Source organism: Falco cherrug, chromosome 9 (assembly GCF_023634085.1).
Source record: "Falco cherrug isolate bFalChe1 chromosome 9, bFalChe1.pri, whole genome shotgun sequence".
NCBI lineage: Eukaryota > Metazoa > Chordata > Aves > Falconiformes > Falconidae > Falco > Falco cherrug.
The window spans coordinates 3,574,003-3,597,267 of NC_073705.1; the positions used below are offsets into that span (position 1 = coordinate 3,574,003).

The 23,265-nt window shown below is 40.9% G+C and overlaps 1 protein-coding gene across 4 annotated transcripts in view; it reads left to right on the forward strand.

The window, feature by feature from the left end:
- Positions 1-659: 659 nt before the first annotated feature.
- The window catches only part of GBF1 (golgi brefeldin A resistant guanine nucleotide exchange factor 1), a 109,916-nt gene continuing 87,310 nt past the window's right edge, over positions 660-23,265 (forward strand). The window contains exons 1-4 of one of the 4 annotated variants that reach the window (XM_055720778.1): positions 662-876; positions 3,964-4,057; positions 7,064-7,169; positions 8,498-8,564. In XM_055720778.1, coding sequence (XP_055576753.1) covers positions 4,056-4,057; positions 7,064-7,169; positions 8,498-8,564 — 175 coding nt within the window. In that variant the 5' untranslated portion in view covers positions 662-876; positions 3,964-4,055. Of the gene's footprint in view, positions 877-3,963; positions 4,058-7,063; positions 7,170-8,497; positions 8,565-23,265 lie in introns of all 4 variants that reach the window. The other 3 variants (XM_055720781.1, XM_055720777.1, XM_055720779.1) reach the window with 3 other exon arrangements.

Genomic DNA, 23,265 nt, shown 5'->3' on the forward strand with positions numbered 1-23,265 from the left:
TGTTGGAGCATGCTGGGAAGGAGTTGCAAAGCACGGAGAGAGGCACTGCTGCAGCCACTGCTTCACCCGGCCCACGAGAGGCGGCTGGCCCAAGCCCTGCCCTGCAGGCCCCGCGCCACCTGCAGCCCTTCGCTTGCAGCCTTTCTCCTTCAGAACACCCGAAGGTGCGCGTCTGAAAGGCCCTGTCGCGGCCACCCACCCTGCCCAGGTGTACCAGGTGGGCTGGGCAGGAGCCGCACCGCACCGCCCCAGGCACGCACACACACCGGCCCAAGGGCGGCCCGGGGCACGGGCGCTGCCCGACAGTGGCCGGGGCAGGCGCGGCGGCGCCGGGTACCCCAGCCCACACTGCTTTGCGAGGCCGGCCCTTCCCCCAGCTTCCGCTCAACCGCCCTTGCTGCCCGGCTCAGGGGAGGCCCCGCCCCGCGACCGCAGCACTCCTTCACGATTGGTCAGCGATCTACTAGTTCTATCCTCTCTCCTCTCATTGGCTTTCCTCCTCTTGTCAATGGAGGGTCCGCCTCCTCCGGTTCCAGACCGTGATCCCATTGGATCTCTGATGGACCTGCGCGTCGCATCGTGCGCGGGTTGGCTCTTCGGGCTGTCCGTCGGCGCAGTAACCAGGCAGCAGGTTGCGGTGCGCCTGTTTCCACGTCAGTGAGAGCAGTGCGGAGCCGGTTTCGCTTGCCTGTGCCCGGCAGGATCCCGCGCTCGGCGGCCTCGCCGGGTTTGCCGCCGCCTCCCGCCGCTGCCGAGAGGGAGGAAGGGGCGGGCAGACGGAGGGCCGAGGCCTCCCGCTCGCCGCGCCGCCCGCCTGACCGATATGTGAAGCGGCCGCCGCCGCTGGCAGCAGGCGCCGCCATTTTGGATGCGGGGGTCAGTGCCGGGCGGCGAGTGCCTGTCGCGATACTGTCGCGACGCGGAGGCGGGCGGGCGGGCGGCTGCGGCGGGGGAACCGTGTGGTGCCGGCGGGGGGCGTGGACGGAGCTGAGGCGGCCTCGGGGGCGGGCAGGGCGGTAGGCCGCAGCCGGGCGGGTGCGGCGGAGGCTGGCGGCCGCCCCCGGGCGGGGCCGTGACAGGCCTGACGTACTGCCCGGGGTGCCCCGCGGGCGGGGGACAGCGGCCGGGAGCGGGGGAGACCGGGTGCACACAGCACCTGCACTGGCACCCGCTCACCGGGGGATCTTGCCCAAAATCCGGTGGAGACGGGGGGCTTCTCCCTGCTCAGCTGGGGCAGGAGGAAGGCTCGGAGCTGGCTTGGGGTGTACGCCGTGCGCTCAGCTGCTGTCACCTTTCTTAGTTTCAACAGTATGAAGTAACTGGAAGAAAACACCCCTCTCCATATTTACCTTAAGTTTCATTTTTACTCTGCAGTTTTGATAGATAAATGTGCGTTGCCTTCTCTTCTGGATTCCCAGGCCCTATCTCGCTGTTGCAACTAAATGCGGAGACTTGCAGAGAAGCCTGTCCCACCTTCCTGGTGTCCCACCACTGCCATGTTACTGCTGCTTATCTGTTAAAGGGCCTTCTTAATCACCCAGAATTTTGGCATCACTGGACTATATGGTTCCCTGCCGTACTCATAAATTAATACTTTTCAGTTATTTCTGGCCAGGCATTGGGAGCTAGCCTTTGGAGAAACATCCTGAGTTCTCTGCGCTTTTGCTGCTTGTGATGTTTATTGCAGAGTAGTTATTACATGGAAAACCTGAGCAAGTTAAGTTTCCTGGTAGAGATTCATGTACCTTCTGTGGGCAGTTTAGAAGGGAGAAAAAGAGCTTTTTCATTGTCAGCTGGGCTTCTGGGTAAGCTTAGCCAGCTCAGAGTTAGGCAGGAATTGTTTGTGGTTCATGGACTGAAGGGTGTTGTGGGTTCTGTTGTGGTGGCAGTGTCTTGTATTGGGACTTGAGTGACCAAATCTAGGTCAGAGATACACAGATCATTCAAGCATTATCATAAACAGTGCAAATTTAGGTCAATGGAAGCTTACTGTGAAATACTGTCTTTCTTGCATATGTAGTGATTATGTTGGTTTTTGTTATTGCTGTTCATTGGAGTTCATTCACCAGCTTTGAGTCAGTTACCATAGCTGAAGGCTAAAGTTAGTGATAGAAGTGATTTGATGGAAGCCTGCCAGACTTTGTCAGTTCTTATGCTAACTCTTGCTTGTTTCCAGGAGAGTTGTATGCATTTCCCTGCAGGGGAAGGAGTGTTTCCTAAAAGTCTATCTGAGACTTCTTACAGTAATACCTAGGAAAAATGTGGATTATCTATGCACTGGGATGTTTTGGCATAGTGTGTTCCAAGGCTGAGCAGAGGAGTGTTCAGTGCATGTGTGAAATAACATTTCTAGATGTTTTGGGTTTTGTTTTTATATGAAGATTCCACATCTGATACTATTTTAGGAGTCTCAGAGTAGTAATAATTACTGTCCATGGAACATTGCTGAAGGCTTTGAGAACCACATGAATGTTAGCCTTTGTTCTTTTATGACATGCTCAGACATCCACCTTTTTCTACTTGTAGTGTTAGTAACCTTGTTAGCAGTGAGGCTGTGAGTGCTGACAGCTTCCCAGTTTCCCATGGTAGGCAGGGCAGCTGCGTTGCCTTGGTTTGGAGCTGTCATTTTGACTGTGCCGTCTGTTAAAGTTCTGCGCCAGAGAGAAATCTGGGGACTGGTCTGCAGATTTAAGCAGATGTATGAACCTATCATGAGAAAGAAACAGGTGTTTACTTTGGACTAACTGAAGGGATAAGGAGCTAAAAAGCATTTGAAATTGAATAGGTACCTTTCCTGTTTTTTCTGCGTAACTCAAGACCACAGAACATAATCCATTTTTTTCTGTACTGAGTTCACTATCTTGTGTTTGATTAAAGATTGCTTTCAGAAAAGGCAGCATCCAGTCTTGATCTGAAGACCTCAAGAGGTGTTGTAACAGTGGCTTTGCTAGGGAGGTTGTTTCAACTTTTTAAATAATCTTCAGCATCAGTAATTCTGTTAATCTGTCCAACCAACAGTTATACAGTATCCCACTCTTCAGACCATACCTTTGTAACAGTAAGCCTGCATTCATGTTAGCATTTTTTTTTGTACTTTGAACAAATATTTAGTGGTTTTGCTTGACTACCACCATGCTATCATAAACCTAACTGATCATTCAGTGCTAGTGTGGTAAATCTTGAAACTTCTCTCTGCAACTTCGGAGCATTAATTTAAGTAGTCTTTTAACTTAATGCATCTATACTGAGCCTTTAAACTTCTTTCAGTATCATCCATCTGTAGTGAGCTCCCAACTGCGAACAGTTGTTGCTTGTGATGAACATATAGTTGGAAGGAATGCATACTGAAATTCTCTGATAGTTCAGAAGGGTAGACTTTGGGAAGGGCACAGTTTCAAGAAGCTATTTCCATTGCTTGAAATAAACTTTTAAAGGGATGAATGGTGCTTTTGGTGGGTTTAACTTACAAGGTGCATCTCTCTGAAAATAGTTGTCTGGCTTCCCTCACCCCCCCCAGTAATTATTTCCCATTTCCTTCTCTAGCACACGATTGCAGAGGTCCTTTGCATGAATTAAGGTGGTTGGCTATGGTTTACTTTGGAATGTGTGTGTGCACTGTTGCTTGGTTAACTGCAAGCTTAAGTGTAAAGCAGGATTTTCCCCTGTTTTTACGCAGTGTTTGTGGTGAAGTGGGCTCTGTGTTTGGTGCTTAGAGATCTAAGAGTGAATTTGTGGCTCCAGCATGATAGGTTATTTCAATTGCATTGGGCCGGTAAATTTTTTGGCATGTGTAAAGTGAATTTTTGTACTTCTGAATGAAGTTACGTTTCATGGGACCTGCAGTGAGGAAAGGAGTGCATTCTCATCAGGTCTTCTCAAATAGTTAACAATGAAAGGATATCATTGCAAAAAAAATTTTTGTACCCTTGCTTGAAAGGATCAGCATGTTCTGTTTCCCAGCAGGTTAAAAGGAAAAGGTGTGTGTGGAGGTTTGTGTCTATCTTCTTCATATTTTGCTGCTTGGAGATAACATCAGATTTGGGAACAGCAGAGCAATGTAAGTCTCCTACACGCAGGAAGGACTGAGTTTAACAAACTTTTGTCTTGATTCTTTTAGGTTAAAAGTAGAGGAAAAGAAATAGGAGTCCTACAAGCAGATTCAGTAGTACAGAGAATAGCATTTAAGCTTTGGCACCGCTTTATATGTTGCCAGAACTATGGAGTATCTGTGTATGTGCAAGGCATGTGATACATATGTCTGGCATTTCTTTACGTGCTTTTCCAAATCATGTTGGGGGGCCTTTGTTTCCATGTCAGTTTGCTAAATGCCTGGAGTGGCACTACAAAATTTACGTGCACAATACCATTTTGTAATGGTGAAGATAGGAGAAACTTGAGTTTTGACAAATCTGAATGTATAAAGTATTTCCCAAAAAGTACTTCTGTGGACCAGAGTTTTGATCCCTGCCTGTGTAGAAATATAGAAGATATTGGAATTACTGAAAGAAGAAGTAATTAAAGAGGGAATTTTACATGGAGGAGAAAATCTCCCGTTAATGCCTAATGTACTAAAGCAAAGACTACATACTGAGGTAGAAAAAATTGCGATCAAGGGTATTTTTATGCAACATTTTAATGTAGTCATATAAATAACACATGGAGTAAGTTACCGTTGGGAACGGAACACTTCTCAAGCATTAGAAACATGAGTAGGAAGACTATCCATGGTTTTGTTATATACAGCTGTGAAGGGAGGATATAAACCTTTGTTCTTCAGGGCACAAGAAAACTACTTGGCAGAACTTTTTGTTTATTTTTCTGAGTCATCTAGTAGTGAATGAGATAAACTATTGATTTGGTCTGTCATGGCAGTACCTATATTATAAAATAGTTTTGTCTTTGCCCTTAATTTATTGTGTAGCACTTAGGAATACTGTTATGTATAATTAATCTAATGAAGTAAGAAACAGTTTTGCCATAAGATTGTTCTTCCTATTGCAAACATATAAAAACCTGAAACAACAAATCTGACACTCTCCTTTGTCCTTTGGTAAGGTATCTTTTTATAATGTTTTGCTTTCTTTCCATTATTTACAGAGTCCTGAAACAAATTAGTCTCTTTCACTCAGAGGATATTTGTATATTTGAAGTGTTGTTGATAATTCAGACATGTTAATTAATGTCAAACCTGACATATCCAGGATGTATGTTCTGAAATTCCTGTGGTGGTGTTTCAGAGGTCTGGTGTAATAGGCCAAAACTGTTTCCTTCCTGCTTTGCTTTTGCTACATGGGCAAATACCCTTCCCTCACTTTGTGTTATTGCCCACCCACCCCCCGAGTCCTTCAGCTGAGCCTGTCTGTTGTGAAGAGTTATGGTCAATGTTTCATCTGCTTTCAGTCTTTTGCTTCCCTATGGATGGCCTGTTGTGATTTCAAGTTGGATCCTTCATTTTCCTTTCATATCTTCTGAAAATGTCTCATTACTTGGTTACCATTTCACTAAATCCTTCTCGTTTGCAGACATGGTATCGTCTGACTCTCTGGCCTCTTAAGTCCTGTTTATTCTTCATAAACAGTCATGTCTCGTCATTCCTCTCCATTCTTCTTTATGCTTGACTGTGTCTGGGCTCCAGCTAGTATAGAGAGAACAGTATTATAGTAATCCACTCTTTGTTTCTTTTTCTCAGACCATTACAAATATTTGTTGCTTGTAAAATTTTTTCCCCTCTTCTGGCTCCCTCTCTGGGTACGCCAATTTAAGATTTTTCCTTGTCGTGGTTTAACCCCAGCTGGCAACTAAGCACCACCCAGCTGCTTGCTTCCTGCTCCCACAGTGGGCTGGGGGAGAGCATCAGAAGAGTGAAAGTGAGAAAACCCTTGAGTTGAGATAAAGACAGTTTAATAGGTAAAGCAAAAGCCACATACACAAGCAAAGCAAAACAAGGGATGCATTCACCACTTCCCATTGGCAGGCAGGTGTTCAGCCACCAACAGCAAAGCAGGGCTTCATCACATATAATGGTTACTTACTTGGGAAGATGAATACCATCACTCCAAACATCCCCTCCTTCCTTCTTCTTCCTCCAGCTTTATATGCTGAGCATGATGTCATATAGTATGGAATATCCCTTGGGTCAGTTGGGGTCAGATGTCCTGGCCATGCCCCCTCCTAACTTCTTCATCCCCAGCTTGCTCGCCGATGGGTGATGTAAGAAGCAGAACAGGCCTTGATTCTGTAAGTACATTTCAGCAATGACAAAAACATCCCTGAATTATCAAGGCTGTTTCTAGCACAAATCCAAAACAGACCCACACCAGCCACTATGAAGAAAATTAACTCTATCCCAACCAAACCCAGCATACCCTGTAAGACCTCAGGCTACATGAGAGTAAATGTCTGCCTTTAGCTTTCTCACTTTTTCTCCTCACATGCCGTCCAGTTTGGTCTCTAGTTTTGCTCATTTCTTTGTGGGGTCTCACCCATGACTTTTTTACTTGCCTGCTTTCTTGAAAGCTTTTTTCATGAAGCAAGTGTGAAATCAACATCTGTTATAAATTGCTTTATTTTGTCAGAGTTTAAAGCCCCAAAGAGTTTTGCTCTGGCCAGTTTATTCAAGCCACTAACGCTTATTTAACTGTACAGGATTGACTTTGCTCTGTGTAGAGCTGTAGGACTTTGCATAAGTGCTGGATATGCTTGTATTATTGCATTGTCATGGATGTCTGTCCTGGTATCCTAACGCTTTATCTTCCTGTGAACTTACATTGACTGGAAAAAAACGAGGAATGTACTTTGGCAAAGTTCTCTTTTGCTTCACAGATGCCCTTCTATAACCTACTGTCCACTCTTGTCTTGAAAATGCGCTCTGTGGAGAAGCGTCTTCCTTTTGTCTTCTTTTTGACAAAATAACTATTTGTCTGCATGCACGAAAGTGAGATCTGAAAGAGTTTCCTGCATCTCTGCAGGCCTCCTACTTAACGAGGGCCAACTTAATGTTTCATCTGAGGAAGAAAATGTTTCTGAGGAGCTGGGGATTGATTTGAATTACTTTTATTTTCAGGATGGTCAGGATGGTGGATAAGAACATTTACATTGTACAAGGTGAAATCAATGCAGTGGTGGGAGCCATAAAGCGTAATGCCCGATGGAGCACTCACACACATCTGGTAAGTTACTGGGAATTGTTGTTCCCTGTTCACTCCATGGCAGGAACCACCTAATTTTAGAAAAATACCTCCCCCTCCTTTTTTTTTTATTTTTCAGCTGTTGTTATAGTACTTTTGTAAGCAAAGTTGGAATGCCTTTCTACATTATTTTATGCTGAGCAGTGTTGGCTTCTTGTGTGCCAGTGAATGTAAGAGGTACAAAGCTGGAAATCTTCTACCTATATACCCTGTAAACAAACACACACACACATATGCACACCCCCACACCCCATCCCTGTTGTATTTCACATGGGGATCCTCTCATTTAGACTTCTGTTACCTGGTATGTCATGGATTTTGAATGTATGATGTTATTTTATTTAGCACAATGTTTTTATAGATCTTTTGTTCCCTCAGAGAAGACTTCATCACAAACGCCGTGAAATAAAAAACACCCTATATATATTTTTAATTTTTCATATGGCATAGTATCTTTTTTTAGCTCTGTTTTTAGCTAGGACTGCTAGCTGTATTCCCAACTGAAAACTGTGAATAGTTTCAAACCCGTTTTGTTAAAAGCCATTAATACAGTGTTTTCCAGTCTAATGATGCATTGGTCAGTTTATGGCTTCCACAGTGTAAATGTGTGCATGTGGCATACTGTATCTGTGGTGCACTTCAGAATGTCACATGAATAGCAGATGGCTGTCGTCCAACACAAGTGGTTTCAGTTTGTCAAAGGGCAGGGCCCTTTTTCATTCGAACAGGCATTTCTTCATTAGAGCTGACTGCCACCCAGTAGGAGGTGTGGCTGTGGGTATACACAGCTTGGAGAAACTGCTGCTTCTCCTTATTTTAGTATTGTAAGAGTAGACTAAGGCTAAAGGATGCAGCTATTTGTATAAATTTTGCACTGTGATTCTTCCTTCATGTTATTTTAATGGCACCAAATGTCATTGTATTTCTGTTCCCATTACAATCTGCATAGATTAACATTATAGCAAATCCAGATGAGCCATTTCAATATGGTATGAGTTAGATTTGCTCTGAAATTTATTGAACAGTGGGAGGCTAATCAGAAATACTTCTAAGGACAATAAAACCAAATCAGAATGCTCAGTTTTGAACCTATACTTTGACGTTTGAGCTGTATGACATTGGGGAGCACTAGCAGAAAAATAAAAATGCTTCTCTTGATTTTGATGGAGTAAACACAATGACAGTGATGAATTCAACCCACAGTGCTTCCGTGAGTATGAAGGTAAGGTCTTCACAGACCCGTTATTAAGATTTGTCTTCAGGAATAGGTTTGCCTCATTAACGACTGCCTTCCTATGTATAACCTATAGGATGAAGAAAGGGATCCCCTGCTGCATAGCTTTAGCGTCTTAAAAGAAGTGCTGAATAATATAACAGGTAAGCTTATACAGAAATTGGCAGGTATGTGTACCTGCTAGGGTATATGCAAATAAATGTACAGGTGTACTTGTTTGTCTTATTTACTATCCAGGGGTCATATATTGAATAACAAGAAAAGAACAAATATGTATATACTTTTAGGCAAATAATACCAACGTAAACTAGTACACAAATACCACTGCTGCCACTATCTGGAGAATTTATATACATACGTGTGTGTGTGTGTATATATATATTTTTTGTGTGTGTCTATACATATATATTTTCCTATATAAATATGCATGTTTCTTCAATATACTGAAGCTTGCAGTAATATATGATATCTGGTGTATTATTATGCATAGTCTTTCTGTGCTTTGTTTATGTTTTCTGATCTGTGGGGAAAATCTGCTTAGAAAGAAGCCCTGCATTATCTGTTTTCTCCTCACATTCTTTGATTTGTTGGTTTTCATCATCTGTTATCAGTAATAAGTGACAGACTTCACTTTCCTTTTGGGTCTCTTGCATCTTGAAATAAAAGGCTTACTTTGTGACCAGTTGCACTGAAAGGAACTAGAAATCTATATTGATTACAGAAGTAGAACACAAGGCTGTGATGTATATTCTGACCAGGTTTTTTTCTCCCAACCTGTCTTTCTCCCCCTTCCCCCCACATTTTCTCTTTTTGTAGTTTCAGGAGTGATTGTTTAAGTGTAACCTAAGTATATGTGGAATGTCTGTAAGTGAGGGTAATCCTGAGTAGCATGTGGTATTCTGCTGGTTCTTCCCAGGATTTATTTTACTGGTTATAATATTTGAAAGTAAGCTTTCTTTCTGGTCCCTTTAGTACAGTAAGTGTATCTCAACCTGAGTTTGAGATGCACTTTTTGCATTTCTCATTGCATGCCCATTCTTCTGTTGATGCTGAGCCTGGAATCCCATAAAAAGTATGTTCCCTGGAAGTACAGTAGTGCCACTTCTAGGTGCTGACAAGAGGTGCTGAGGGCACATGCCCTTGCTGCTTCCTCTTTTGTGACTGCCTGCAAGCGTAATGCTTTACTTTTCTTTGTCAGGTGAAATTCCTTTGGTTGTGAGCAGGACTATTCTGTCAGGCCATGACATCTTGGGGTACTCCTGCACAGCTTGTGTTTCTGGATAGTGTCTTTGTTCTGGGTGTTATGCTTGTTCCAAGACCACATGACAGTATGAAGTTGTCATTTTTTGTAAGCTCACTCACCTTCTGTGGGATATGCATACAGCACCAAAAATGTTTTGAGAGGCATTTTTCCTTCTCTCTCTTCTATAAGATAAAATTTTCAGTAAAAGTAAGACTGTTGAAGTTCTTTGCCATTATTGCAGATGCCTCTTCTCATCAACAAGAGCAGGGAGTGTCAGGATGCTCAAATAAATTCAGTATGAGTAAATGCCAGTGACCAGCCATCAATGTAAAGTAGCTAGATACAATGTGCTGTTGACTTGTTGGGTTAAAAATGCAAGCCCACTATCTACTCATGTTAAAGAAAGCAAAGTTTAATGTACCAAGAGATTCAGAGACTCCCTGTGAGTATTGGTCATCATCTAAGTGTGGTTCATGCTGAGATAATAATTGCTTATAGATGGTGATGGTAGCATTTGATTACACGGGGTTCTTCTAAACAGGTAATTTCAGCTGCAGCGACTGCTGTTTACCAACTACTGTCTTGAGATAGGACATCATTGCTAATGCTCCATTTTTTTCAGTTTTAGATATGGAGCGGTTCCCAAGCAATGCTTTGAACAATATAGAGCCTCCTGCCTCATCTTTCAGGCAATGAGAAGTCCAAGCTTAGGGGTTTTTGTGGGTGGTTTTTTGTTTTCTTGTGTTTGTTTTGTTTTTTCCCCTAGACCTTCCTTTCATGTCTCTTTCATTAGCTCATGGAAACGCATTGCTTTTATATTTAAATTTATTCAAGCTGTAATCTTTGACATTTGATTTAGCTTTTAGTACAATTTTGCATTTATAGTAATATATATTATGTATTTTCTCAATCCCCCAAGAACCCATTTTAATCTGTTCCGGATGCAAATTTCAGGCTGCCTTGTCCCATCTTCCCTCTTGCTCTCTCCCTCCCTTCCCCTCCCCCATGCAGCATGTTTGATCAGGTGTGGCAGGAATATCCACTGTCAAGCTGCGCCCTTTATATTAGTCAATATTATCCTTCCTTCCCTCCCACTCCCTTCATTCTCCTCTGGGCTTTACCGGTTGATTTATAATTTTGGAATTCTCATCGGAGTCTGTAATACAGTTTGTTCATTATTTAACCAAAACCTGTTTAATGAGCAAAGAGAGGCAATGTAAATGTTAGGCATGTTGCAGTGGAGTACCTTTTGTTCTCCTCTGAGCTAGTGGGTATTAACTCTGTCGTTACTGTGATGCTGAAATACCCTGGTCAAGGGTATAAAGATGCACGGTATGCCTCCAGCAGCTGAAGAAGCCCATTTCAAAGTATTGCTCCTTAAAAGTAGCTAAATTATATAATGTGTTTTATTTGATTACAAGATAGTAAAAGTTTGCCTGAAACTCAGTAGCGGTATCCCATCCCATTAGAATGTCTAAATGGGCTCTTGAAGGAAGCATCTAGAGAAGATGCTGATGCTGTTGCTCAGCACAAACAGTCCCATGATTATGGTAGGAGTAACTTTGCTTCTACCGTTCAGCATACCTAGCTAAGGCCCTTGGTCCTGAATTATGTGGAATGATGTTGCTCTTCAAAATTCTGACAGAGAAACTTAATTTCTGTAGCAATTTTATGTAGATATATAAAGGCAGTTTAATAATTTGAAAATGAACAGCGTGTCTGCTCTGCACTATCACTTGGTTTATTGTATGCCTTTTTTACACTTTTATGGGCTACATATATTTTAATTAGTGTTGATAGTAGTTGCTTGAAAAACAGAAAGGAAAAATAGAGGTTCTGTCATATTGGGTGATGCATAAGTTACTCCAAAATAAATGTAGTAGCTCAATGCCTGTGGTACGTACCATATGCCTAAGTTTGATGTGTCTGGCCTTTCCAGTGCTTAGAAAAAGCAAAAATTAGTGTCCTGAGTTACGACCATATGGAAGCAGTGACTATCAAGCTTTGTCCGTCCGTGCAGAATTGACATACAACTACATCTTCAAAGGTTATTTTAAAACTGATGGAAGCCTTAGGATTGATACAAATTTGGATCTAGGGTCACTGTCACCACAACTTCCATCTGACTGCTTTTTAAAGTAAGCTGAGTATCTAGAAAATGGCTGGATGTTGAAATATTTGTTCATTTCGTTAGTTTTGTTATGGACTTAGGTCAACAAAACGAAGCTTCTTTTTGATACCCGGTGGTAACTGAACATCTTCTCTTTCATGGGTGTTTCCAACTTAGGATGCTCTTGAGCTCACTAGGGAGAGGTTTTATAACTGCAAATGGATGGAAATATGAATTAGTTACAAGCCTTCTTTTCCACGACCTGATGAGATTGGGTTTCCTTAAATCTTGCTGTGGCTGTTGAAGTCTTCAGACCATTCTGGTATGATGTAGAGGTAAGAGCAGGTACTTCTGTAGTTGTTCTCCTCCTTGCGGAATTTGTGCTTTGCTCTGACTGGGGGGATGAGTCGTTAACTAGGATTTTTGTGACTGAAGTACTGCTTACTGGTGTGTAGGATGGCTTTAGGACAGAAAATGACTGAATACAACTGCCTTGTACAAGTCGGCACTGCAGTGGGAGAAGCAGGTGTTTGTGGAAAGTGTGTGCATGGAGAGTCTATTTAAATAAGGTTTAAACTAGGTAAACACACCTGTGAAGAGGTGCTTGTGTATATTTTAGGTCCATGAGTGCCAGACTGGAAGGTTTGAGTCCTTTTATCCTCTGGTGGTTCAGAGTTACTGCATTTAAACAGAAGCTGCAAAGTAAGCTGTTAGAAGCACTCTGATTTCATGCACATTCATGACATTTTAAATGAATGCTTGTACAGTTGGTTCAGAAGAATCTTTTCATGGCTTATTTCAGACAAGAAGCTGCTGCAAATCTCCATCTTTAGAGGGTTGGCTGGGGCATTAAGAGCTGGCTAAAGGTCAAATGGCTGTAACCGTAAGAGAACCTTTGCCCAGTGTACTGACTTAATATACTTGTTACTGTAGCCATCAGTTTTCTGGTATGTGGATTTGATTGCACACTCATTTTGTCATGTCTTAGCTCTGGAAACTCAGTTTTTAGGGAAAATCAGACGTTTGTATAAAACAGTACAGGAATTTTATCCTGATTTGGGATTAATGTCTGAAATTTTTCTGAAGGATCTAGTTTTAAGAAGTAAATCAGTACTAAAACGATGTATGGCCTGTTCTCAATGCTATTGCAGTGCTATTGAACAGAATCAAAGATATTCATTGTGGTCTATTCAAGTTAAGAAATTAGAAAAAATAAATGTTTTTTTTAAAGGAGCGTAGGAATTGAATCATATGGATTTGTGATATGTATAGTGCTGCAGTGCTTGTTACTTTGCAGATAACAGCAATACCATATTTTATTTATTATTTATATCTTGAGTTTCTGCAGAAAGTCCTGGACTTATTATTAGCGAATAACAAATACTGATGCACTGTAAGCTGTATACATCTCCCTTTGTTTGCGCTGAAAGATTGCAATGTTGTCTAGAGCAGACGTTAAAAAAATTAAAATTTGCTTGAGCTTTTTTCTATTGCATATCAGCTTCAAGTAAGAGATCTATGACTCACTGGTCTCCTAGATTATGTCTGTTCCTGTGGTAACTGAAAAAAAGAAAAAAAATGATAGTATTTCCATATACGTGTGTGTGTGTGTGTATATCTATCTATCTATCTATCTCCATTTTTTTTAAATAGCCATATATGTTAACTTGGTATTTTGGAAGACAAAACAACTCAGGCTAACATTTAGCTTTTGTTGCGTTCTCTGTAAAATTTTTAAGAAAAATGGAAAGGGTATGAGGAAAGGTTAGGAAATGGATAGAGTAGGGTTTCTTCCATAACTTTTAACTCAGCCTCACTCCAATTAGTGGATGGCAATACTATTTGAGTCCATATCAAATGACCTGACACAGCGCACAGAAGTGGTAATTAATTTCTCTTATTATTTTCTGTCACCTTCTTGTAGTAAGAAATACGAAGATATAGCCGACAATTTTAATTTGATGCTTGACTTGCAGGTTGAATGTAGACTTGATACTGTGAATCGTGTTCAGACAATGTAGCAAAAGTTGTAATTTTAAAAGCAAGTTCCTAGTCTTCATGAATGCAGCCATCCTTCCAAGCGTGTGGAGAATGTAAACCAATGCAGTATTTTTGCCTTGAAAGCTGCAGGTAGTTCCAAATACTTGCTTAGAGAGTGATTAATCTTCTTTTTAATCTCATTGTACCATCAAATTAATCAAATGACTGTCTTACGGCTGAGGTCTTTGAATCGCCTGCACACAGTAGGTTTCCATTGATATTTTTGGCATAGATTTTTTTGGTGTTACTAGAGAAATAATAACCCTGACTTTTCCCAGGTGGTTGCTAATTCTGTGCTTCACTTTCTAAGTGATTTTCCTGGAGTGACGCTAAGAATAGTAGCTGCACTGGGAGACCTGGGATGTGAGCTTTTCAAGCCCAAAACTAACACCAAAATTGTCATCATTTCACTTAAGACTTAGTTTATTTTCTGTATAAAGGAAGAAAGAAGAGGAATGTGATTGATGAAGAATAACTGTTGGTATTTGTAAAGCTTATAGATGCACCAAGACAAGCACTATAACTTTTTCCAAGGCTTTTCTGTTGTGCGTGGGACAGCATTTATGCAGACTATGTCAGGAGTCAGGTATAGATAGGGTCCCTCTGAACTCTAATTCTATTGAATCATACACTGAGCCTTTCAGCATAGGTTACTGTATGAAACCGGGACTCCTGAGGAGGGGAAGCTTGTAGTCGAGAGGTTGTATAACTAAGACTGAACAGGCAGAAGGGGCTAAAATGTGGTTGTGTAGCATCCTTAATTTGCTCTTGTGTTCATCTTCTAGTTTGTGTTTCTGAGTAGTAAGAAGTTTAATGAATAAATCCAAAAGAAGTGGAGTGAATCTGGGAATGTCTAGAGCCAAAAAACCAACCAGCCCAGTAAGATGGTCTGCGCACAGGGTATTTCTGCACTTCTGTTAAAGTCAGGACATCTGTACTGTGCTTTCTGCAGTCCAGCACACCACCCTTGTGATACCACCTAAGCATTCTTTTAATACAGTTCTTTGGGTGCAATTTAAGACAAGAGCTTGGAGCTTAGGATTTTTCCGTCAATTGTGCATGGTTAATGACTGGCAGGTACAGGCAGGAGGTGGTGCTGTTGGAAGGAGTTGTTTCCTGACCTCTAATCCTTAAGGACCCAAGGATTTAGATGGACAAGCACTCCTGGCTGTTGCTTGGCAGAGTTCCCACGGTGGGCTTGGTCTGTAACACCAGCCTTCTGTTACCATTGCAGGGCTGGGCTCTGAAGAGCTGCCACATGTGCATGATGCGCAACTGACTCTCTCTTGTTCCACGCTTGTTGAGCAATTACTTTCCCACTTGTTGGGCACTCCATTATTTCCTTCAGTTACTGCTTCTGTGTGAAGTGGAGCCATAAAGGAAATGGCCTAATGTACATACATTAGTGGGCAATAAATTGCAGTTTGATTTGGTAGAAAGGGAGTACCAGATGTTCTGTTGAAGTTAACGTTCCTCTTAAGTCATCCATGGAGGTTTTATTCCAGGTTTTTTTGATGATGATGTCTTTGTTTTGGTCAAGACTAGTTAAAAGGAATTGTGGCCAGTTAAAGAGATGTTAAGGCGTATTTGCTTTAAAAATGCTCTGGAAGTAGAAGTATGAAATTGCTGAATTACAGTAGAACTTTATTAAATATCTAGCTCTTCTGTCACTTCCTTCTTTTAACTGTCTTCTCATTAAACTGCTGCTGTCTAATCTGTTAAAAACGTTTCAAAGGTGATTTACTTCAAAGAAGCAATAACTTGTGTCAGAAAGTACAGGTGCATATAGAGTTGCATAGTATGTAATAGGACTGTCAAGAAGCATCAGTCAAACATATACAGCAAGTGTACTGACACATTCCACACCTCAGAGCATTTGTAGCTGAAAAGGGTAGAAGCAGAGAGAATTCATGAAGTATACAAAGCTGTTAAACGCTTGATGGTTTTTCTTAATGACTACCTCTATTTGTCCTTCAAGCACACCATCATTGGCTGATCCCTAATGTGGTCTATAGCAAAATGTGTGTTTGAAGGAGAGGTTCGAAAGAAGATTCAGTTGGGCAAAATGCCCTTTTTTCAGTAGTAGTGCAGGGTTGTGAGATAAAGTGCTGCATCTCTCAATAATTAGTGTTGAAGAAAACAGCCAGCAAGAAGAGAGGTAGAACAGGAGGGATTTAAGGTAAGTATAAAAGTAGCAGAGTAATGGAGAACATTGTTATTGAAATAGCAAGTTGATTGGTTAGGGAGCATTAATATGGAGGGGTGTGTAGTTGGAGTCTTCCCTGTTTGAGGTAAACTTGCGAGAGCTTTGTCTTTTTAGAGTAACTGTTCCTACCTTGTCTGCTGTCTGCATGTTCTGGAATAGATTATTGCTGAAGTGGTTTTTTTTGCAATCAGGAAAAATAATGTCTTCCAACATGTTATGGACCTCCTCATTGTAGGTTCTTTAAAAGAAATTTCAGATAGATAGTCAAGACCTTGCTTTTGTAATTTGCCTTTAGAAAATGATACAAGACAGCAAATCTGTCCAGGCAAGAGCTGTAAAACTTAGAGCTGTGTGCAGTCCTGTGAAAACTCCTATCATCTTTTAGATGACATGATTTTAATTTGCTTTACAGTACCTCTAAAAGCTACAAAGTTTGGTATATATTGCCTATAATATAGTGGCTTAAAGGTAGGGTCTCAGGTCTTGTGGTATCATGAATTCTGAGGTTAAAGAGATGGAAATGTCATGTCATGGATGAGTTTGCAGTGCACTTATTACAGCGTTGGTGGTATCAACAGATAACTTTCTGTGGAAAAACTTCGGAGTGAGTGGAAATCTGTGAATGCATTAGTAGAGTGAGGAAGACTGAATTGTGAGAGAGTTAAATATATGTAAAGCTTCTAGAAGCAATGAATCAGTACATCATCACAAAATTATAGGAAATAGAACCCAGTGTGAGAAGGAACATTTATCAACTACCCACAGTTATTGTAGAAAATTCATAGATCTACATTAGTATTATATGATGTACTGTATCCACGTGACTTGGAAATGCCATTGGAAGTGTTAAAGCAACCTGCTCTTGCTTTGAACTCCTCATTGAAGACACTTCTTGTTTGGGCATTTCTTGTTTAAGGGCATGGGTAGGCATAGATTCCTTGTCACTTCAACTTAATGAAATTAATGTGTACATGCTCTTTGCATGGTGCAATTGTGAAGTTAAAACTTGCTAATTCTGTATTCCAGCATGGTGTGAAAGGAGGAGACGTATAGCTACGGGACAGTTGAGGAACAGGGCAAGACATGATGGCAAAAAAACCCAAAAAGTCAATGTGAGATGGGTAGAATTGTAAAAGTAGATGATGTTAGATGAGAACTTGTGTATATATGTAACAGAGCTAAAGTTTGGGGTGATACTGGCTTTAGGTGTCTTGTTAAAATGCATAGATTGATAAACTGTTTCCAGGCAGCTTATGCTAATGTGTTTTGCACTGTAATCACAGTTACACAATTGTAATACTCAAGAGGTACACTTGATTAATGTTTGTTAGCTGAATATGTTAAATTCTTCAGTGATGGTGGTACTTCCATTGTTTGATCCTCTATCTGTACCCTAACACAGCACTTCAAAAGCTCTGATTTCCAGTTCTGCCCTTGTAACAGTAAGTTGAGACATGGTTCTAGCTATACTGAAACAGTAAGTTATGAAACTTACTATATGCAACAGCCTTCCAGAAGGTGTGTGCTGCCTTTGCTTGGTGCAGGAGTCTGAATGCTTGCGTGACTAAGTAATGCTCAACATGTGTGCTACTTAAATGAGATGAGAGACTTCAGAACAATGCTGTTCACTTTTGATGGGGTTAAACTCAATTTTGGGAGGAAGTCTTTTATTAAAATGTGTCTTAGTGTCCCATTACTTTTCAGTAAATTGTCATTTCTCTTGGTACAGTGATGAAGTCTGCCAAGTGGCTGTTGAATTAGATTCTATTTACCTCTTGATTAACTGCTTAAATAATTCAGGTGCCAAATTATAAATAGGAGGTATTGTTGAAATAAACCAAGATGTGGTTGTTATCTTGATCATGGTGTATTGAAGAACAGTGTATTAGATCTGCGTATAGCTTAGTGGAGGGGCTTTGTTCTAGAAATAAAACAAGTGGCAGTGGTAAAATATGGTTGCTTATGTAAGCATCTTTAGTAACTTTACTTAGGAACTTGGATGTTCTTCAAAGCGGGATTAGACAGTTTATAGCGGCCCATAATAGTTCTGTAATAACTAAGATGGCTGTCATGGCAGTATGGAAGGAGACATCGTTAGCTGGTTTTCACTGCAGCCTGAGGCTTTCACATTTGTGCTTTAGAAATACTGTGCTTTTCTTTGCATGCTCAGGTCTTAGTTAAAAATCTGGTTTTTCATTGTGTGAAGTGTAAATATATTGTCAGACTTAACATTTCATAGTGCTTCTTAGATCTTATTTCTTTACTTCCTCTTTCTTAAATACATTCTGCCTCAGTATGAAATTAGCACATTAGCACTTAATGTGAACTGATCAGGCTGGTACAGGGAGTAGGAACAACATGGTCTTGGGAATATTTACTTTAGTGGCATTGTTGATGATGGACACAAAGATGTAGGAAATGTGTGCTGAACCAGTCTGTTAAAATATGGTCAAGAGGAAGAGACTTCTTCCGTTGAAACAGAGTACTCATATTGTAGGAAAAGTAGATTTTGGTTTGGCAAAGAGGTAAGTTCTAAACAGCAGAGTTCTGAAAGCATATGACTTCTTTGCGCAATACGTGAGTCTGAACTCTTCCGTCGTGAAGGTTTCTGCTTCATTAAAAACATGAGGGAAGAAATATCTGTGTTTGGTAAATAAGAGTAGCATTTTCTTGGGGAAAAGGCTTTGCCAAGCGTGTTGGAAACATAAGAGAGGAAGAAACATAAAGATTCAGGCATTGTAGAAAGTAATAGAGCCACTCTAGCAGAGTAGCTGAATGGTAGTTCAATAACTGAAAAAAAATAATGTTTTCTTCAGAGAAAAATAAATTGCTGAAGAAATATTTTATTAACTAATGGGGGAGGGAGACCATCATAGGCATCCTGGAGTGCCTAATTCAATGTTTGTTTGGTAATTGACTAACAAAGTATCGTGTCAGAGGCAGCATCAACTTAAATTTTGCAAATTGTTTTCTCCCTTCTGCTTTTACTAATAATCCATTAAAAATCTGAAAGGGAAGTTCCTTCTCATTCAGCTGCCTTTAAATTGTAGTTTCTTTTTGGATAGCAGTTCTTAATGCTATTGAGTTTCGCAGCCCAGACTGGTACTCGTTCACATGCACAAGACCCAAGTGCTGCAGCGGAAGGTCACACACTCCCTTTCACTCTGCAGGAACAGCAGGTGATGGTACCAGCTGTTCACATCCCTGTATTAGATGCCTGAATCTGAGCAGCTGTATGAAGCTGCTAATAAACTCTAACGTGTAATGCAGTTCGTATTTTGCCACATTTCACTTGATGCTCCTCAGCGCTGGCCAGTATGTTTTTTTAACATCCTTCAATGTCACCCATAAGATGCTCATTTTCTTTCTTGTCGTGCTGGACTCCACTCCTGTCATACGATGTGCCAGTTAGATGCTTGAAAAGTGTTCCGGTGTTACAGCTTTGAAAAGGAAGTGGTACCAGAAAACATGCAAATGTACAGGGTTTAAGGAAGCAGGAATAATCTCTCTAGCAAAACCATTTTAAAATATTAAAATTTTAATGCTGTAGTGAAAATAATCTAGGCTGTTCTAAAAGATGTACGTGTCTTTAAGCAATGTGAGTTTTGGATACAAACCTAGGTGTGTTTTCATTTGTTTTAGAAGAATGGGTGCAAAGTGCTATTGTTCTGAGGAACCTCTACCTGCATTCAGCTAGTTGAAGAGGTCTTGTTATGTGAATCTGCTATTAAAAGAAGGCTGCAGTGGTTTTAATTCCACCTCGAGTAATAAAATTGGCCTGGCCATGAATTTTGATATATCCACAGTTGATTCCAACTTGTGCTTTTTATTTAAAAAGCTTATTTGTGACCTGTTAGGACCCTCTGTTAAGCCAGTTAAATAAACGGTGGAAAGGTTGAAACTGCCTGTCTGCGCTTTCCAGAAAAGGGGAGGAGGGAGCCAAAGAAAGAATATTTACAATTTTAAACCCTTTCAACTCCGCTGTTCACCTCTTCCTCTTGCATCATTGCATCACTGAATTAGCTCCCATCTCTTTCTCTGGAAGACTTATAGTACCTAGAACTGAGAAATACCTTGGTTCCACTGACTGGCCACCAACGTGATTACAGTCTCCTTGCTAATAAGATCCTGAGAGGTGACTTTGGTGGTGTTTTGTTTTTTTTTGTTGTTGTTTGGGGTTTTTTTGGGGGGGCAGTAGGTTTTGTTTGGTTTTTCCCCCCATTGCTGTAGTCTCAAAAAATACACTTTAGAATCAAAGCCGTATTGAGGTAGAAGCTGTGAAGAACATCTTTTAAAAATATGGAGGTGAAGGTGGGGAAGAGAGTTTATTTGGTCTTTTGCTGAAAGGTTCTCAGGGAACTCAGGAATTCAGCAAGAGCCAAGATAATTATTACAAGTCTGGTGTTAAGTATCTGATAGAATTATGAAAACAAAAGAACCTAGCTGTGTAGTTAGGATTGGAAGAGATGGCATGAGATGCCAGAAGTATATGGTAGAATATGTGAAGAACATAGCTGTTAAAACAGTCAAGTGGCTTAGCTCGGAAGAAATAAAGCTAGCTTTTCATTAGATCCTATTCTTACTGCTCCACAACTCAACTAATTTTAGCTGGTCAGCATTCGTAAATTGAACTATCTGAATTCTAGAGCTGATTTTCCTTGCTTGATATGTGTCACTTTTCTCCAGCAAAGATGGCACAATTTTTTTATTATTTTTTTTTCCCCTGGATGGAGAATTGGCTTCACCGATGGCAGATTAGAGCTGTAAGCTCCTTGTTTAGCATCTAGCCTTTTTTAGACAGCCTTACAATTTCTTTCTAGACACCCAGTATTAATTGCTTGAAAGAGCCAGTTATTTTTAACTGCATGTTTCAGATTTTTTAAATTTTTTTTTTTTTTTTACTGTTCAGGTGTCTCTGTCAGCTATAATGAAAGCAGTTGAAGTAAATAGCTGTATCAAATGAAGTACCTCTTGTCCCCACAACTGCTTCCAAAATAAACCGAGAATAATGCTTTACACATTTTGTCTCCTTTAACTCTACAGGCAAGCAAGAGAGGAAGCATGGATTAACATGTAGTGATTTCTAGGAGTTGTCCTCTGCTCAGATTCCTCTGTGCTTGGGCTGACTGACAGGGACATGTGGCTCAAGTGCATCTGGAAGTATATCATTGGCAAAATTTGGTCGGGTAAATATAGCAGGAACGGGTTGTAAGGGCAGGAGACAGATTGTTCTGGGAAAGGAAGTGCTGTCTGTCTTGTCTGAATAACAATTTCCTATATTTCTGAGACTTACCTGTTTCTTTCGGTATAGCTAAAGGTACCAGCAAGACCTGACATACATGCTGTGTTCTTTTGTTGTATGTTCTTGCAGTGAGAGTGTTACTAGAAATGGTAAAATTGGCATGAGTAGCTATAGAGAACTGATGCCAGTGTATCCTTTGGTGTTTAAATAGTAGTGGCACACACTTTATTCCAAGCTCTTCTTGAAAATAGGCAGGGACATCATACATGAAAAGTAACTCCCAGAGTTTTCAGGACATGCTAATACTGAAGAATCCTGACTTTTGCTTAGGTGCAAAATTGTTTCTAGCCCATGTGGTTCCAGAAAAAAAGCAAGCAAGCAAGCAAACGACCCCCTCCCCCCAAACAAAACAAAAAAACACCCCCACCCCTGAAAACGGGCTGAAAGCCCATATTCTAAAATTCTTTTATTTTGTTGGCAGTTGATATGTAGAAGATGAGCAGGGATAGAAAAAGCCAATTACAAGGCTTTCCTTCAGCAAAAAGCTGATTGGCAGAGGTATAAAGCTTCTTGAACCATTGTGACACTGATTCAAGTCTCGACGCAAATTATGCTGTCTGTGGAGAAAGTGGAACCAATGGCATTAGAGAGCGGCCTATGGAAATCAGTGCAAGCATAGGAAGGGTGCAGGCTGTATTGTGTGCAAAGGGCATAATCATGGTCAATGACAATTAAAATCTTAACAGATGCAAGGAGTAGAAAATGGAACAATAAATTACAGACTTTCTGAAGTTTATCAAGGGAAGTTGGCGATAACTACAGATTGGAGGGGAAAAAACCACAACCAAACCCTACTTAAACCTCAGTAGTAGCTGACTATGCTTTCTCCTTCTCCATGAAGCATTGAATAACTTCATCAATACCATTTGCAGCATGTGCTTGATTCAGTGGCCTGGTTTTTACATCTGCTTGCTCAAGAATTCATGGGAGATGGAACCCCGGACAATTTTGTGCACAGTAGCTGCCTGTTGTTAGTTACTGACACCGTGGCTAGTCCTGAGAGATTGCATACTGCTTCACACCGTAGTGAGCTCTCATTCTGCTGCCCTGTGATGTGGCTGTGTCTGGGGTGGGGTTAGCAGCCAACAGGTGCACAGCATACCACACAAATGTGGAGGCAGAGAATTTGTCTCCAAGGGCATTGGGGGTAAATAACTGTAGTTGTAAAAAGTGTTACATGAATACTAACTTTTTCACTGAGCAGTGAGTCTTCTAAAATCTGCCCCACAGACTTCCATGTAGTAACCTTAAATTTTTATCCTCAGAAGCTGGAAGAGCTAAACTGATGTTGGAATTTTCTTTGGCCTCTAAGAAAAAATGAGTAGTTGCTGAAGGATGCAACGGATTCAGACTAGAGGCTGTCCAAAACCTTGCTGTATTTACAAGGAGTAGGATAAGATATGGGATTCTGTGCTTTTTGAGTAAAACCTGCATGACTGAGTAAACTGTTTTGTCAGTGTACAGTGTTGTTCAAAAATATTTGTAAGCCCTCAGGATTACTTCATTATTTCTTCTGATTGCACCAGGTCCAAATACTGTGCTGCTTGTCATGACTTATGCAGGGATAAAACCTCACCTTTTCTCATTTGCAGAGCCACCTCAATACTTGTTATTTCATTTACTGGTTGTGTTGCATAGCACGCCTGATTTGCCTAGGCCTTTTGCAATGTAAACATCAGCAGAAGAAGCAGTACATTAAAAAAAGAAAAAAAAGTCTGTGCTCATCTTATTGTTGCCTGCACATGTGCCTCTTATCCCAGGTGTTCTGTCTTCCAGCAATAGAGATTTTAAGTCTGCCACATAGAAAACTCTTGTTTCTTTTCAGACTGCCCAGATACTGTTCCTCAAAGCCCTTTTAATCTAGTTCTTTATTCCATTTTATTTTTCCTTTGCCTGGGTCACCCTGGAATAAAACTGAAAGGGCTGAACTTCATGTTGCAGGT